The sequence below is a fragment of the Muntiacus reevesi genome, chromosome 2 (assembly GCF_963930625.1).
Source record: "Muntiacus reevesi chromosome 2, mMunRee1.1, whole genome shotgun sequence".
Lineage (NCBI taxonomy): Eukaryota > Metazoa > Chordata > Mammalia > Artiodactyla > Cervidae > Muntiacus > Muntiacus reevesi.
The window spans coordinates 198093975-198113347 of NC_089250.1; the positions used below are offsets into that span (position 1 = coordinate 198093975).

The 19373-nt window shown below is 37.9% G+C and overlaps 1 protein-coding gene across 1 annotated transcript in view; it reads left to right on the forward strand.

Annotated features, from left to right (window-relative positions):
- The window catches only part of LOC136158513 (phospholipid-transporting ATPase ABCA3-like), a 240741-nt gene that overhangs the window by 119155 nt on the left and 102213 nt on the right, over window positions 1-19373 (forward strand). The window contains exons 14-17 of the mRNA XM_065920320.1: window positions 10036-10191; window positions 10476-10686; window positions 11805-11955; window positions 15069-15167. Coding sequence (XP_065776392.1) covers window positions 10036-10191; window positions 10476-10686; window positions 11805-11955; window positions 15069-15167 — 617 coding nt within the window. The remainder of the gene's footprint in view (window positions 1-10035; window positions 10192-10475; window positions 10687-11804; window positions 11956-15068; window positions 15168-19373) is intronic.

The following is a 19373-nucleotide window of genomic DNA, read 5'->3' on the forward strand; positions in this document are numbered from 1 at the left end:
CAATACTGATTCTTTCAATCCAAGAGCAAGATATATATTTTCATCTGTTTATGTCCTCTTAAATTTCTTTCATCACCATCTTGTAGTTCCTGGAGTACAGGTCTTTTGCTTCATTAGATAGGTTTATTTCTAGGTTTTTTTTTTTTTTTTTTTTTGATGTGATGATAAATGGGATGATCTCTATACTTTCTGATCTTTCACTGTTAATGTGTAGAAATGCAATAGATATCTGTATATTAATTTTGTATCTGGCAACTTTAGCAAATTCATTAATGAGCTCTAGTAGTTTTCTGGGAGCATCTTTAGGATTTTCTATGTATAGCATCATGTCATCTGCAAAGTGACAGTTTTACTTCTGTTCCAATTTGGATTGCTTTTATTTCTCTCTCTTCTTTGATTGCTGGAAGAGTGAACATCCTGTCTTGTTCCTGATCTTAGAGGAAATGCTTTCAACACTTTGCCACTGAATATGATGTTAGCTGTGGGTTTGTCATATATGGCCTTTATTATGCTGAGTTATGTTCCCTATATGCCCACTTTCTGAAGAGTTTTTATCATAAATGTATGTTGCATTTTATCAGAAGTTTTTCTGCATCTATTGAGGTGATCACATGGTTTTTTATACTTAAATTTGTTAATATAGTGTATCAAAATGCTGGATTAGTGGATATTGAAGAATCCTTGCATTCCTGGGATAAATCCCATTTGATCATGGTGTATGGTCCTTTTAATGTATTGTTGCATTCATTTTGCTAGTATTTTGTTGAAGATTTTTGCATCTGTTTATCAGTGATACTGGCATGTAATTTTTTGCTATATCTTCATCTGGTTTTGATATCAAATGGCTTCATAGAGGGGCTTCTCTGGTGGCTCAGTGATGAAGAATCCACCTGTAATGCAGGAGGCACAGGAGACACAGGTTCAATCCTCGGGGTGGGAAGATCCCCTGGAGAAGGGCATGGCAACCCACTCCGGTATTCTTGCCTGGAGAGACCCTTGGACAGTAGAGCCTGGTGGGCTACAGTCCACAGGGTTGCAAACAGTCAGACATGACTGAAGCAATTTAGCACACGCACCGCCTCATAAAATGAAGTCAGAAGTGTTCCTTCCTCTGCAGTTTTTTGGAATAGTTTCAGAAGGGTAGGTGCTAACTTTTCTCTAAATGTTTGGTACAATTCACTTGTGAAGAGATCTGGTCCTGGACTTTTCTTTATTAGGAGTTTTTAAATTATGGATTCACCAACAACATATCAAAAAAATCATACACCATGACCAAGTGGGCTTTATCCCAGGAATGCAAGGATTCTTTAATATCTGCAAATTAATCAATGTAATACACCACATTAACAAATTGAAAGATAAAAACCATATGATTATCTCAATAGATGCAGAGAAATCCTTTGACAAAATTCAACACTCATTTATGATTAAAACTCTCCAGAAAGCAGGAATAGAAGGAACATACCTCAACATAATAAAAGCCATATATGACAAACGCACAGCAAGCATTACCCTCAATGGTGAAAAATTGAAAGCATTTCCCCTGAAATCAGGAACAAGACAAGGGTGCCCATTCTCACCACTACTATTCAACATATTTTGGAAGTTTTAGCCACAGCAATCAGAGCAGAAAAAAAAGTAAAAGGAATCCAGACAGGAAAAGAAGAAGTGAAACTCTCGCTGTTTGCAGATGACATGATCCTCTACATAGAAAACCCTAAAGACTCTACCAGAAAATTACTAGAGCTAATCAATGAATATAGTAAAGTCGCAGGATATAAAATTAACACACAGAAATCCCTTGCATTCCTATACACTAACAATGAAAAAACAGAAAGAGAAATTAAGGAAACAATACCACTCACCATTGCAACAAAAAGAATAAAATACTTAGGAGTACATCTACCTAAAGAAACAAAAGACCTATACATAGAAAACTATAAAACACTGATGAAAGAAATCAAAGAGGACACAAACAGATGGAGAAACAAACCGTGTTCATGGATTGGAAGAATCAATATTGTCAAAATGGCTATTCTACCCAAAGCAATCTATAGATTCAATGCAATCCCTATCAAGCTACCAACGGCATTTTTCACAGAACTAGAACAAATAATTTCACAATTTGTATGGAAATACAAAAAACCTCAAATAGGCAAAGTAATCTTGAGAAAGAAGAATGGAACTGGAGGAATCAACCTGCCTGACTTCAGACTCTACTACAAAGTCACAGTCATCAAGACAGTGTGGTACTGGCACAAAGACAGAAATATAGACCAATAGAACAGAATAGAAAGCCCAGAGATAAATCCATGAACCTATGGACACCTTATCTTTGACAAAGGAGGCAAGGATATACAATGGAAAAAAGACAACCTCTTCAACAAGTGGTGCTGGGAAAACTGGTCAACCACTTGCAAAAGAATGAAACTAGAACAGTTTCTAACACCATACACAAAAATAAACTCAAATTGGATTAAAGATCTAAATGTAAGACCAGAAACTATAAAACTCCTAGAGGAGAACATAGGCAAAACACTCTCTGACATAAATCATAGCAGGATTCTCTATGACCCACCTCCCAGAATATTGGAAATAAAAGCAAAAATAAACAAATGGGACCTAATGAAGCTTAAAACCTTTTGCACAACAAAGGAAACTATAAGCAAGGTGAAAAGACAGCCCTCAGATTGGGAGAAAATAATAGCAAACAAAGCAACAAAGGATTAATCTCAAAAATATACAAGTAACTCCTGCAGCTCAATTCCAGAAAAATAAATGATCCAATCAAAAAATGGGCCAAAGAACTAAAGAGACATTTCTCCAAAGAAGACATACAGATGGCTAACAAACACATAAAAAGATGTTCAACATCACTCATTATCAGAGAAATGCAAATCAAACCCACAATGAGGTACCATTACACGCCAGTCAGGATGACTGCTATCCAAAAGTCTACAAGCAATAAATGCTGGAGAGGGTGTGGAGAAAAGGGAACCCTCTTACACTGTTGGTGGGAATGCAAACTAGTACAGCTGCTAGGGAGAACAGTGTGGAGATTTCTTAAAAACTGGAAATAGTACTGCCATAAGACCCAGCAGTACCACTCTTGGGCATACACATTGAGGAAACCAGATTTGAAAGAGACATGTGTACCCCAATGTTTATCACAGCACTGTTTATAATAGCCAGGACATGGAAGCAACCTAGATGCCCATCAGCAGACGAATGGATAAGGAAGTTGTGGTACATATACACCATGGAATATTACTCAGCCATTAAAAAGAATTCATTTGAATCAGTTCTAATAAGATGGATGAAACTGGAACCCATTATACAGAGTGAAGTAAGCCAGAAAGATAAAGATCATTACAGCATACTAACACATATATATGGAATTTAGAAAGATGGTAAGATAACCCTATATGCAAAACAGAAAAAGAGACACAGATGTACAGAACAGAATTTTGGACTCTGTGGGAGAAGGTGAGGGTGGGATGTTTCAAGAGAACAGCATGTATATTATCTATGGTGAAACAGATCACCAGCCCAGGTGGGATGCATGAGACAGGCGCTCGGGCCAGGTGCACTGGGAGGACCCAGGGGAATCGGGTGGGGGGGGGGGAAGGGGGGATCAGGATGGGGAATACATGTAACTCCCTGGCTGATTCATGTCAATGTATGACAAAACCCACTGCAATGTTGCAAAGTAATTAGCCTCCAACTAATAAAAATAATTGAAAAAATAAAAACAAAAAATAAATAAAAATAAAAATAAATTATGGATTCAGTTCTGGTAGTTGATCTGTTCATATTTTCTCTTTATTCCTTGTTCAGTCTTGGGAGATTGTTCATTTCTAATAATTTATCCATTTCTTCTAGGCTGTCCATTTTATTGACATATAGTTGCTTGAACTAGTTTTTTATGATCCTTTGTATCTTTATGGTATCTGTTGTAACTTCTCATTTTTCATTTCTGATTTTATTAATTTGGGACCCCTCCCATTTTTTCTTGATAAGCCTGGCTAAAGGTTTATCAATTATGTTTATCTTTTCAAAGAACTAGCCTTTAGTTTTACTTAACTTTTCTATTTTTTTCTTAGCCTCTATCGCATTTATATCTTCTCTGATCTTTATGAATTCTTTCCTTCAACAAACTTTGGGTTTTGTTCTCCTTTCTCTAGTTGCTTTAGGCATAAGGTTAAGTTGTTTACTTGAGATTTTTCTTGTTTTCCAAGGTAAGCCAAAAACTTCCCTCTTTAGAACTGCTTTTGCTGCATCCCATAGGGTGTGGGGGCTTCACTGGTGGCTTAGACAGTAAAGAATCTGCCTGTAATGCAGCAGACCTGGGTTCAATCCCTGGGTCAGAAAGATCCCTTGGAGAAGGAATGGCTAACCACTGCAGTATTCTTGCCTGGAAAATCCCATGGACAGGGGAAACTGGCAGGCTACAGTACAAGGGGTCACAAAGAGTTGGACACAACTGAGCAACTAACACACATACCTAGGGTTTGGGTTGTCATGTTTTCACTGTCATTTGTCTCTAGGTATTTTTTATTTCCTGCTTAACCTTTTTAGTGATCCATTCATTATTTACTAGCCTATTGGGTAGCCTCCAAGTATTTGTGGGGTTTTGCAGTTTTTCCTCTTTTAGTTTATTTCTAGCCTCATAGTTTCAGACAAGATGCTTGACATAATTTTAATTTTCTTAAATTTCCTGAGGCTTGCTTTGTGGCTCATGTGATCTATCCTGGAGAACGTCCCACGTGTACTTAAAAAGAATATGCGCTCCACTGCTCTTGGATAGAATGCTCTGTAACTATCACTAAAGTCAATCTTATCTAATATGTCATTTAAGGCCTGTGATTCCTTGTTAACTTTCTATTTGGATGATCTGTTCATTAATGTAAATGAGGTGTTAAAGTCTCCCACTATAACAGGGCTGCCCTGGTGGCTCAGTTGATAAAGAATCTGCCTGCAATGTGGAAACCTGGATTTGATTCCTGGGTTGGGAAGATCCCCTGGAGAAGGGAATAGCTACCCACTCCAGTATTCTGGCCTGGAGAATTCCATGGACAGAAGAATCTGGCAGGCTACAGTCCACAGTGTCTCACAGAGTCGGACACAACTGAGTGACTTTCACTACTACTACAGATAAGTGTGTTACTGTCAGTTTCTCTGTTTATATCTGTTAACATGCACCTTATGTGTTGCGATGCTATGTTAGATGCATATATATTTTAAATTCTCATATCTTTTTATTGATCCTTTGATCATTATACAGTGTCCTTCTTGTTCTCTTGTGACAGTCTTTATTTTAAAGTCTATTTGTCCAATATAAACATTGCTACTCCAGCTTTCTTTTGATTTCCATTTGTATGCAATACATTTTTCCATTCCCTCATTTTTTTCTTTTTAATTTAGATCAGGGTTATTTTTTTTTTAATTCCTTGTTGGTTTAAAATGGCTAATCAGAATAAAAATTATAAGTCTGCCTAGAGGTTGGGGTCTCCCTATTTATAAAGGTTAGAACTCAGTTATCCCCTCTACCCATCACCATACTGAAGTGGACCCCCAAAGAACACCTGGGCGGGCCTAGGCCTACCACTCCTTCTCTACCCCATTTTTGGCATGTGTCCATCCCCTCACTTTCAGTCCATATGTGTCTCTAGATCTGAAGTGAGTTTCCTGTTTTTGTATCCGTTAAGTCACTTATGTGTTTTGTTTGGAGCATTTAGTCTGTTCACATTTAAGCTAATTATTGCTATGTGTGTTCCTATTGCCATTTTGTTAATTGTTTTGAATTTGCTTTTCTTGTTCTTTTCTCCCCTTCTTTTGTTCTCTTCTCTTGTGATTTGATGACCATCTATAGTGTATGTTTGGATTCCTTTTACTCTTTTGTGTATATATCTATTACAGATTTTTGTTCTGTTTTTACCATGAGGCTTTTGTATAGCAGTGTGTGTATAGATGTGTGTACATATACACACATCTTTTCTTGTGGCTCAGTTGATAAATAATCCGCCTGCAATGTGGGAGACCTGGGTTTGATCCCTGGGTTGGGAAGATCCCCTGGAGAAGGGAAAGGCTACCCACTCCAGTATTCTGGCCTGGAGAATTCCATGGGCTGTAGTTCATGGGATCACAAAGAGTCAGACACGGCTGAACCACTTTCACTTTCATTTCACTTCATATATGTGTGTGTGTGTGTGTGTGTGTGTGTGTGTGTGTGTATACTTGTTGTAGGTGTCTGCTCTCTTCATTTCAAATGCATTTTAGATACCCTACATTTGTACTCTTGTCCCCTCATGATTACTGTTTTTGATATTCTATTTTGTATCTAACTGTTTTGTGTATCCCTTAACTGCTTATTGTGGATATAAATGATTTTACTACGTTTGCCTTTTAGCCTCCCTGTTAGCTTTGTGTATGGATGATTTCCTACTTTTAGTGTATGTTTGCCTTTACCAGTGAGCTTTCCATTCATAATTTTCTTGTTTCTAGTTGGGGCCTCTTCTTTTCTGCCTAGAGAATATACTTTAGTGTTTCTTGTAAAGTTGATTTAGTGGTGCTGAATTGTTTTAGCTTTTGCTTGTCTGTAAAGCATTTGATTTCACCATCAAATCTGAATGAGAGTCTTCCTGGGTAGAATATTCTAGATTGTAGGTTTTTCACTTTGAGTACGTCAAGCCACTCCCTTCTAGCTTGCAGAGTTCATGCTTAAAAATCAGTTGATAGCTTTATGGGAGTTCCCTTGTGTGTTATTTGTTTCTTTTCTCTTGTTGCTTTTAATATTCTCTCTTTATTTTCTGCTCTTGTCAGTTTGCTTACTCTATGTCTTTGTGTGTTCCTCTGCAGGTTAAACCTGTATGGGACTCTCTGGTCTTTTTGGGGTTGGGTGACTGTTTCCTTGCCCTGTTGGGCAATGTTTCAGCTATTACTTCTTCAGATATTTTCTCAGGGCCTTTGTCTCTCTCTTCTCCTTCTGGGACCCCTATAATATGAATATGATCACTCTTGATGTTGTCCCAGAGGTCTCTTAAACTGTTTTCATTTCTTTTCACTTTTTTTTCCTTTTTCTGTTCAGCCATAGTGATTTCCACTACTCTGTCTTCCAGCTCAGTTATCCATTCTTCCTCATTTAGTCTACTACTGATTCCTTCTAGTGTACTTTTCATTTCAGTTATTGTATTCTTCAATTCTATTTCATTGTTCTTTATATTTTCTAATTCTTTGTTTAAAAAAAAAACTGATTTCTCACTGTGTGCATACATTCTCCACCTGAGTTCTTGGATCATCTTTATAATCAATTCGCTGAACTCTTTCCCAGGTAGATTGCCTATTATCCATGTCACTTAGTTTTTCTTCTGAGTTTCTGTATTGTTCCTAATCTGAAACATATTCCTCTTTCACCTAATTTTGTCAAAATTGATATTTGTATGTTTATGTATGTGAAAGATTAGTTATGTTTCTCAACCTTGCTGGCCTTCTGTCCTAGCACTGCACTTTTCAAGGGCCAGGAGCCAGCTGTTCCAAGGGTAGTGCCTGGCCAGGATTCACAGATTCATTTTGTAGACTTCAAGCCCATAATTTTCTTGCTTCTGATATCTGCCTCCTGGTAGGTGAGACTGGTCCAGAGGCTCGTGCAAACTTCCTGGTGGGAGGGGCTCTTGCCTGCCCACTGGCGGATGGAGCTGAGTCTTGGCACTCTGCTGGGCAGAGCTGTCCAAGTGCTTGTTTATAGTTGTCTGTATGCTTAGAGAGTCTTTAGGCAGCCCATCTGCTGATGAATGGGAATATAGCCCCAACGACTTAGTTGTTTAGACTGAGGCGTTTTAGCTGAGGCATTTTAGCACTGGAGCCTATTGACACTTGGGTGGGGCCCGGTCTTGGTGCTAATGACCCAAGCAAGATGTCAGCCTCCAAGAGAATTCATGCAGAAGAATACTCTCCCCTATGTGTCCATAACCAGTGTCTGTGTCCCCAGAGTGAGCCATGTCCAATCCCTCCTTCCCCAGGAAACCTTGCAAGACTAGCAGGTAGTTGTGGCCCAAGTTCTTATGAAATTAAGGCTTTTGTCCTTGTTCCTGGTTCATGTGAGTTTTTTGTATGCCCTTTGAGAGTAAAGTCTCTTTTCCCTGTATCCTGTGGAGCTCTTGCAGTCAAGGCCTGCCAGCCTTCAAAGTCAACTTCTCTGGGGGCTCCTCTCCCCTGTACCAGATCCCCTGGCTGGGGGGCTTGACATGGGGTTCTGAACTCTCACTTCTGTGGAAGAACCTCTGTGATACAATTTTCTCCAGCCTTTGGGTTGCTCACTGAGGGATATGGAGTTTGATTATATTGCAAGGCCATCCCTCATACCTGTCTCACTGTGTTTCCGTCTTTATGTCTTTAGTTGTAAAAGACCTTTTTTGGTAGGTTTCAGACTTTTTCAGCAATAATTGTTCTGCAGATTGTTGTGATTTTGGTGTTCTCATGAGAGGAGGTGAGCTTAGGATCCTTCTATTTCACCATATGAACCTACTTTAGGTTAAATTTGGAGCCAGAGTCCAGCAGCAGGAACCTCAGCAAAGACAGCAAAGCCAGGAAGCCATCACAGCATGACTGGCCAGCAGGTCGGCTCCCAGCTGCTCTCTCTGATGATACTTTCTATGTTAATCCCAACATCTGTGCCACCTAATCACTAATGTCTGTTGATTATATTTTCCTGTATGAGTTGAGACTTTTGTGATTCTTTGTGTGCCAGTTAGTTTTTATTTTTATCCTTGATATTTTCAACAATGCTTCATGAGATTCTCCATCTTATTTATATCTTCTCTGTGGGTTGTGGGTCCAATGTCAGGTGTAAAGTCTTCACAGTACTATTCCAGTCTCTCTGTGTATATGTTATCATATACACGGCTCACACCTGGTTAGGAATTTACTCATTAGCATGGTAAAGAACCTGCCTGCCAATGCAGGAGACATAAAGAGATGCAGGTTGTATCCCTAGGTCAGGAATATTCTCTGGAGGAGGGCACGACAACCAGAATTCTTGCCTGGAGAATCCCTTGGACAGATGAACATGGCAGGCTACAATCCATAGTGTCACAAAGAGTCAAACATGACTGAAGTGACTTAGACTTCACCTGTGCATGTACTAATGAGATCCATATGTGCAAACAATGGGATAAACACAAGAGTTCATGAACAACTTTATGGTATCACTTTCTTGCTCCTCTCTGTTATTATCTCCCAAGCATTCTGGTTCCCTAGGATTCCAATTTTTAGTCCTCCTGCCAGAAATCACCCACTTTCGTGACTGAGCCACAACCAAGTGGCAGGAAGACAGAGTGGTAAAAAGCAATTAAGTTTGGTTATGTCTTTTCTGAAGCATGACTCCACTGTATTGAGAAGTTTCCCCTCCTCAGAAGAGAAAAGTAGGATTGCCTCATCTACATTTTCTCAGAGCTTTAGGGGTTTTCCCTTTTCCACTCTTCAAATCAAAACTGGAAAGTTTTTCCTTAATCTTATTCTGTCTGCTCTGGAGTGCTCAGACGAATGCTTTGGATTGCTTTTCAGCTCAGACTATGGGATACATAAGTGAAAATGGTAAACTCAACCATTTAAAATTCAGTGGCACTTTAAGTTATGGTGTTCTTCCTGTTCCAAATGCTGCTGTTTACCTTTTAGTAGTTTTACAGGTTTAATAATTGAGTTCAGTAGGAGATAAGGGGTGTGTGTGCTTACTTCATCATATCTGGAAGCTACAGATGTGTTTCTTTTTTCGCTCTGTTCATGAGCTTCAGGTGTGTCTGTTAATTATGGAAAAAACATTTTTTTTTAATTTAGGAACTCTACTTTAGACATAAAGGGAGGCAATGGGAAGAAGACACTATATAGCTAACGTCAGAACAGAGGTAGTATAAAATGTTTTAAAGATATAGTTACCAGAAACTTTATTTAACTGTATAGATATATAAGAAAACTTAAGATCTAAAAAATTTCTAAGGATAAGGCTAAATGCATAGTGTAAATTCTGGCTCCTCTTTCTAGGTAAAAAGTATACATCAAAAGATGTCTCCTAATGAAATTAACCATATGCTGTCTGCTTTTGACATGCTAGAAAAGCGTGATACATTTTCAAAGTCTCTGAGTGGAGGAATGAAGCGCAAACTCTCCATCATTATAGCACTTTTAGGGGGCTCCAAGGTATTAAGGAAGAGAGAATGGAGGAGGGCAGGGAGAGGGGACACTAAAAATGGGTTTCTGACAACCAGTCTAGAAAGCTGACAAAAACCTGAGAGTTGATATGAATCTTAAGGGAACATTGGCAAAAATGATCAGAGGAAATTGGCGGTATTGGCTCAATTGTTTAGTTTGGGATTGCTTTTACTACTGTTTTTAGTCTAGATTCTCAGTCTTCACTTAAATTATCCGACGTGTACTATAGCATCGATTTTCAATGGTTATGAAACTGTTCTCCCGGCTTTTAGGTAGTGATACTTGATGAGCCATCGTCTGGAATGGACCCAGTCTCAAGGAGAGCCACTTGGGACGTTCTTCAGCAGTTTAAACGTGATCGCACCATCTTACTAACCACTCACTACATGGATGAAGCGGACATCCTGGGCGACCGAATTGCCATCATGGTCAAGGGGACCCTGCAGTGCTGTGGCTCTTCAATCTTCCTGAAAAAAACATACGGTCTCTCCCCCTTTGATTATTCTTAGGATATTGATTGCTTAAAAATATTTCTCTAATGAGATTTCAATGATATTTTTTTCTAAATACCAAAAACTTCAATGACTTCCTCTGTCTTATTAATTAGGTGGCAACTATTCTAGTTGGTTTTTAAGGCCCTTTACAATCTACATATTCCTTATACGTTCTTACTTTTTCCTCAAAGACATAGCTTTAGACTTAGGAAATGCTTTTATCAACCTATAAAGGCCATACTTATTTCTCCCATTTTGCATGTGCTAACAGTTTTCTTTGTCTTTGGAATGCAATTGTGTTCCAAATATAGCAGCGTGTACATGTCCATCCCAAACTCCCTAACTATCCATTCCCCTTAGCAATCATAGGTTCATTCTCTAAGTCTGTGAGTCTCTGTTTTGTAAGTAAGTTCATTTGTATCATGAAATGCATACATACAAAAGTGATGGTATTTTCCTCAAATTCCAAAAAACAGTTTTTCTATATAGGCAACGCACTAATTAAGAATAATAGTTCTCTGATTTTTTAAGGTCTTCTCAGGTTTTTCATGGATCTCTGTCTACAATTTAACAACATTCCTTCAATGTTTCATATCTTCCTCTCTGCTTTTTTATAATACAGTATATATTTCAACTTAATCCTCTTAATTATTACCTGTCTCCTTTGACTAGGCAGGAATTTTTACCTGCTTTTTCACTGCTCTATCCCGAGGTTCAAGATTAGTGCTTAATACATGATGGACAACCAGTGATAATAAAAGAATATTTATCAAGATAACAGTTTCAAAACTAAGTAGCCACATAACAGGGGCCTTTCTTCATATATCTACTATATCTGGTTGTATACACTAGATTATTATTATTCACTGAGAAAGAGATTGAAATTACAGAGGAAGTTGCTGTTTATTCAGTGTCTTAGTTCTTAGAATAACATTTAGAAGTTTTAGCTGTGAGGCACTTCAGAGTCCTAGCAGAATGTCTGTGACATATCATGTCTTCTTCCTTGTGGACCTAGGTAACTGAATCATGGAGAGCAAAATTTGCTCTTAAAAGGAGATGGAAAAGTATAAAACTGCTTCATTTGCTCTTCTAAATGGTTTCTCTCAGGTGCTGGATATCATATATTCATGGAGAAGGAACCATATTGTGATCTTGAAAAGATCTGTGCAATTATTCAATCTCATATTCCAGATGCCATTTTGGAGAGCTGTCTTGGAGCTGAATTATCATTTATCCTACCCAAAAAGCATGCACACAGGTATAGTTTCAGAGAGTCCTAGATGAATGGTTTGGGTGACCAGAAATCATTTTAATTTTTAGGGTTTAGTAAGTTTAGTGCATCAGGCTACAGTTCATGGAGTTGCAAAGAGTCAGACAGTACTTAGCGTCTACACAACAACAAAAGCTTCATCAGTAGTATTTTACTAACAAACCAAGTATCCTATTTATAGCTGTCATTTGCTAACTACAGTTGATTTCACAGCTGAAGATTTCTCTCACTGTACAAAAGATTGCCTTGTAAGTTCAAGTTCATTCAAGACATTAATATTGTTCTTTTTTATGGGTGGCAGAGTGGGAGGAAGGTTTACAACCTAATATTTATAACTTCCTGGTTAATAAGGGATAACTAATGGTATGGTCCTTATGGTATATAAATTTTATGTGTGGTGAATAAAGTCTAGGGAAATATAAGGTGATGAAAAAAAGCAGCTTAAACAAGCAACTCTTGGAGCAAGGGTGACAATAACACAGAGAAAACTAGGAATTTGATCTCAGTAGTTAGCCAAATTAATTATAGAGGAGAGACACACTGATGATAATTCTACCTGGGATTCCCATTTGTGTGTCTCTCCTCTATAATTAATTTGGCTAACTACTGGGAAATGAACAACTAGTCACACAGATTAATATCAACATATATGATGCGGGTTTCTGGGCCATGGGCAGTGAGTTTATCTAACATAGCATAAAATATGTTTCATGAAGTTAGGAAAGACTATGTTTGTTCACAGTGAAGTTTTTTTAAACAGGATATTTATAGACAAACTAATGAAAGAGAGAGAAAAAACTACCAGAATTAGATGTCAATAACCTGTGTAATTCACAGAATAGGTCACTATAGTAGGAAAAGAATAAAAATGACAAGTAGTCACATGACAAATTGTCATAGGAAGCAGGGTCAGACTGAGCTGAAAGGCGAGAATAGAACCAATATCCAAGCTGGATAAGGTTAGACGGAAATGGAATTTAACTAAAATACAGAGGAAATTTAGCAAATGGAGAGTGTTTAGTCCACCACCTCCAAGGCTGATCATTTATATTCTTGATAGTCCCTCACTGGGAATGAGAGTGTTTAAGAAGTCAATGGGTTTCTGGAGATCTTTTGAACCTAAAGAAAGTGAAAGTGAAGTGGTGTCTGACTCTTGGTGACCCCATGGACTGTAGCCTACCAGCTTCCTCTGCCCATGGGATTTTTCAGGCAAGAATACTGGAGTGGGTTGCCATTTCCTTCTCCAGGAGATCTTCCCAACCCAGGGATTGAACCTGGGTCTCCCACATTGTAAGCAGACGCTCTACCATCTGAGGCACCAGGGAAGTCTTTGAACCTAAAACAGTGTTCATTCTTCCTTGGTAATACTGTTCTTTAGGATCCTTGATATAACTACACAAGTAGCAAAGCTGCCATTCAATTCACCTACCTATTTGATTAAATTTTCTTTCTTGATATGCAGTTTGTATTTCAGTAACTACATTTTTTGTCATTTAGTGACTTACACCTCCTGTAATTTGAACTCTTTTCTCATTTGATGCAGGAACCACATGGGAATAAATTAACTTTTATTAACTAGCTATAGTCCTTAACACTTATAGAAAATACGTTGATTATTTTTTTAAAAGGACGAAAGAATTTATATCAAAGATCAAGTTATAGTGGGGAGAAATTTGGTGAAGTAAATATCTCTTTGTTATTTCCATTTGTTTCACAATAAGCATTACAGAATAAAGAGCTACAAAGTATCTTTCCCATGGCCAACCAGAAATTATTATGGAACAAAACAATATTGAAATTACATCTAAAAACAAAAACTCTAATATCCTAATTTTAAAATGGGCAAAAGATTTGAATAAACATTTATCCAAGGGAAATGTACAGTTTGCCAATAAGCACATGAAAAGATGCTTGACACAACTACTCATTCAGTTCAGTTCACTTCAGTTCAGTCGCTCAGTCATGTCTGACTCTGCGACCCCATGAATTTCAGCACGCCAGGCCTCCCTGTCCATTACCAATTCCTGGAGATTACTCAAACTCTTGTCCGTTGAGTTGGTGATGCCATCCAGCCATCTCATCCTCTGTCATCCCCTTCTCCTCCTGCCCCCGATCCCTCCCAGCATCAGGGTCTTTTCCAATGAGTCAACTCTTCACATGAGGTGGCCAAAGTATTGGAGTTTCAGCTTCAGCATCAGTCCTTCCAATGAACACCCAGGACTGATCTCCTTTAGTTAGGGAAAGGCAAATAAAAAACAAACAAAAATAAATAAATATTGGTAGCAATGTAGAAAATTGAAAACTCGTGTGTTGCTATTAGGTATATAAAATGGTATGTCTGATATGGAAAACAGTATATAGTTCCTCAAAAAGTTAAACATAGACTTACCATGTGATCACAGCAATTCCAATTCTAGAGTATACCCAAAATATTTGAAAGCAGGAACTCAAGCAGACATTTGTACACCAATGTTCACATCATTATTCACAAAATCCAAAAGTAGAAACAACCCAAATACCCACTTATGAATAAATGGATAAGCAGCATATGAAGTTATATCTTCATACAACAATTATTCAGCCTTAAAAAGAAATTAAATTCTGATACATGCTACAACATGGATGAACCTAGAAAAAAATGATGCTAAGTGAAATAAGCCAGACACAGAAAGACAAGTAGTGTATGATTCTAACTTATGTAAGGCACATAAAATAGGCAAATTAATAAAAACAGAAAATAAAGTGAAGTTGAGAAAATGGAGGAAGGGGTGTATTTTAGGATTATAAAATAGTTCTGGAAATGCCTGGTGGTGATGATTGTGCAACATTGTGAGTGTATTTAATGCTGCTTGGATTTAAACTTAAATGAATTTAACACTTAAAATGGTGAAATGGTAAATTTAATGTTTTATACATTTTACCACATTAAAACATTTTTTTAAAAAAAGAGGAAGAATACAATTGGACATAAAGTTATATACTAATTAGGAAAAAAGTGAGTGCTCATATTTTTTTTTCCTGATTCCATTTAATAGGAGCTGTGCTAGTATTTTCTAGACTTGTACTAGTATTTTCCTTTCCTCTTCCTTCTCTCTTTCCAGGTTCGAAACTCTGTTTAATGTTCTGGAAAGGGAAAAAGAAGAGCTGGGCATTGCCAACTTTGGTGCTTCAATCACTACCATGGAAGAAGTCTTCCTTAAGTGAGTGATAATGACCTTAAAAAAACTTACAAAACTTCTACCTCTAAAATCTTGCATCAGTTTGAGAGCAAACCCCACCCAGTTGGCATTGGAATAAAGTCATTACAGTTATGGCTTTAAAAAAAAAAAAAAAATATATATATATATATATATATATATATATATATATATATAATGCTATTGCACTTCTGTATTTTCAGGTGAGCCTGAAATATATGAAGATGTTGAGCTTGGGCCTTGTTGTTTGTGGTAAAAGATTTAGGAGTTAGTCAAGAAAAAAAGTCTTCCCCTACAGTTCAGTCAGTAAAGCATCTGGCATGCAATATAGTAGTCTGCCGGTAATGCAAAAGTCCACCCACAATGCAGGAGACCTGGGTTGATTCCTGGGTGGGGATGATCCCCTGGAGAAGGAAATGGCAATCCACTCCAGCATTCTTGCCTGGGAAATCCCATGGACAGAGGAACCTGGTGGGTTACACTCCATGGGGTCACAATAATCAGACATGACGTCACAGATAAACCACAACCACCAAGAAAAATAAAGGATTAATATGTCTATGTCACCATGGGAAAGTTCTAGTTTTAACTTTAAATGACTTTAAAATTAACTAGAAATGACTTTAAAATTTTAACTTAAGCGTGTTTCTGTTGGGGAGGAAGAAATTTTCCTCTACCTTTCTAAGTGCTTCTGACTGGTCTAAGAATTAACTTGATGCAAGATAGAGCAGGAGGAAATCAAACAAAAGTTTAATAACATATATACATGGGAGAGACCCAGGAGCACTAAGTAACTAACTAAAATGGCTGAAACCCTCACCTTAAATACCATCTTCAGCACAAGACAAAAAATGTTGGGAGTAGAGGTTTTGGAATTCAAAAGGGAGGAAGACAATTCAAATGGAGCTGAAAAAAGCAAATGTTTGGTAAAAATACATTTGCTGGGCCAGGCAGAAACTATGGGACACAGAGTAGACTTTAATCTATAGTCCCTGCCTGAGTTTCCTCCACACAGCTAACCTATATTCTTAGCAGATACCTCTCATAATAGCTCTATTCCTAGAAAAGGCCCTTTTCCAAAATATTTCAGGCAGCATCAGTTCAGTTCAGTTCAACTCTCAATCATGTCCAACTTTTTGAAACCCCATGAATCGCAGCATGCCAGGCCTCCCTGTCCATCACCAGCTCCTGGAGTTTACTCAAACTCATGTCCATCGAGTCGGTGATGCCATCCAGCCATCTCATCTTCTGTCGTCCCCTTCTCCTCCTGCCCCCAATCCCTCCCAGCATCAGGGTCTTTTCCAATGAGTCAACTCTTCTCATGAGGTGGCCAAAGTATTGGAGTTTCAACTTCAGTATCAGTCCTTCCAATGAACACCCAGGGCTGATCTCCTTTAGGATGGACTGGTTGGATCTCCTTGCAGTCCAAGGGACTCTCAAGAGTCTTCTCCAACACCACAGTTCAAAAGCATCAATTCTCTGGCACTCAGCTTTCTTCACAGTCCAACTCTCACATCCATACATGACCACTGAAAAAACCATAGCCTTGACTAGATGGACCTTTGTTGGCAAAGTAATGTCTCTGCTTTTTAATATGCCATCTAGGTTGGTCATAATTTTCCTTCCAAGGAGTAAGCGTCTTTTAATTTCATGGCTGCGATCACCATCTGCAGTGATTTTGGAGCCCAAAAAAATAAAGTCTGACACTGTTTCAACTGTTTCCCCATCTATTTGCCACGAAGTGATGGGACCAGATACCATGATCTTAGTTTTCTGAATGTTAAACTTTAAGCCAACTCTTTCACTCTCCTCTTTCACTTTCATCAAGAGGCTTTTTAGTTCCTCTTCACTTTCTGCCATAAGGATGGTGTCATTTGCATATCTGAGGTTATTGATATTTCTCCTGGCAATCTTGATTCCAGCTTGTGCTTCTTCCAGCCCAGCGTTTCTCATGATGTACTCTGTTAAATAAGCAGGGTGACAATATACAGCCTTGACGTACTCCTTTTCCTATCTGGAACCAGTCTGTTGTTTTGTGTCCAGTTCTAACTGTTGCTTCCTGACCTGCATATAGGTTTCTCAAGAGGCAGGTCAGGTGGTCTGGTATTCCCATCTCTTTAAGAATTTTCCACAGTTTATTGTGATCCACACAGTCAAAGGCTTCGATGGAAGTAAAAAGAAAGACTTTCCTGAGTCTTTTAGGCTCGATTGTTTTCAGCTTGCTCACATGGAAAGAGACATTTTCGGGTGGCAAATTTTCCTCCCCTGCATTTCTATAATTTATTTAATTTGTACACCGTTTGTTTCTTGCACTGTGCAGAAGTGCAAAATGAAAATGCTCAGAGAATTCAGCCTGTTACCTAGCAAAGTCAGATGGTTACCAATCAAAGGTTTTACAAAATGCCCTTTTTTTGATAGGGTAATGACATAATTACATCTAGATTTCATTCTCTCAGACTCAGGGATTTAAAATTGTCAGTATCTCAGAGCTGACTTAGGGTAAATAAGTTCACAGAAGACTAATATATATAAATTAAAGGCTGCTTCATTAATTTATAATGAACTATAATAAGAATGATTTATAATGATTATGGCCTCTTTGCCATTTAATGTCATTTTGTGTGTCTCTAGGCAAGTTGCATAGGGAGCAAAATGATAATAAGAAATTTATTTTGTAAGCCTAATTAGTTCAAGCATCATAAGAGCAGAGACCATGTCTGTTTTGTTCACTAGCTATTCTTGGGGCCCCAAACAATACCTGCCACAGAATTTGATACTGCTCTTGAATGAATAAATGAATTAATTAATGTCATTTAAAACCATTATCTCCACAACAGATGCTCTACCACCTTCTGGGAATTTCAAATTAAAACCTTGGACCATGACACCTAGGTTGTCTCTTCTATGGGTTAATGTCATAGTCTGTTACAGAGTCTCCTTTCCAACCTTTTTTATTTTCATTTTTTTTTATGCTAAAATATACATGCATTTCACATTTTGAATATTTTTACATATACAGTTCAGGGGTATTTTCATTGTTGTGCAACCATCACCAATATTCATCACCATAACTCTTTTCATCTTGTAAAACTGAATATCTGGGTATGAAACAACATGAAACAATAACTCTCCCTTCTTTCCTATCCCTACCCTGGAAACAACCATTATACGTTCTGTCTTTATGATCTTTACTACTCTAAGTGGAACCATAGAGTATTTTTCATTTTCTCACTGGTTTCTTTCACTTGGCTTAATGTCCTCAAGGTTTATACATAATGTAGCATATTGAAGAATTTCCTTCCTTTTGGAAATTGAATAGTATCGCTTTGTATTATATACCACACTTTGCTCATCCATTCATTGGTCAGTGGATGCTTATCTTGCTTCCAAATTTTGGGTATTATGAATAAATACTGCTTTGAATGTCATATAAAATAATCCTGCTTCTAATTCCTTTTGGAATATGCCCAGAAGTAGAAATCCTGGATCATACAGTAATTCTGTTTTTTCACAGTAGGGAGAAAGTTATTTCTTTTGATACAATAAAATTCAAATAAGGCTGCTATCAAAAGTCTACAAGCAATAAATGCTGGAGAGGGTGTGGAGAAAAGGGAACCCTCTTACACTGTTGGTGGGAATGCAAACTAGTACAGCCGCTATGGAGAACAGTGTGGAGATTTCTTTAAAAACTGGAAATAGAACTGCCATATGACCCAGCAATCCCACTTCTGGGCATACACACCGAGGAAACCAGATCTGAAAGAGACACGTGCACCCCAATGTTCATCGCAGCACTGTTTATAATAGCCAGGACTTGGAAGCAACCTAGATGCCCTTCAGCAGATGAATGGATAAGGAAGCTGTGGTACATATACACCATGGAGTATTACTCAGCCATTAAAAAGAATTCATTTGAATCAGTTCTAATGAGATGGATGAAACTGGAGCCCATTATACAGAGTTAAGTAAGCCAGAAAGATAAAGACCATTACAGTATACTAACACATATATATATATGGAATTTAGAAAGATGGTAATGATAACCCTATATGCAAAACAGAAAAAGAGACACAGATGTACAGAACAGACTTTTGGACTCTGTGGGAGAAGAAGGCGAGGGTGGGATGTTTTGAGAGAACAGCATCGAAACATGTATATTATCTAAGGTGAAACAGATCACCAGCCCAGGTTGGATGCATGAGACAAGTG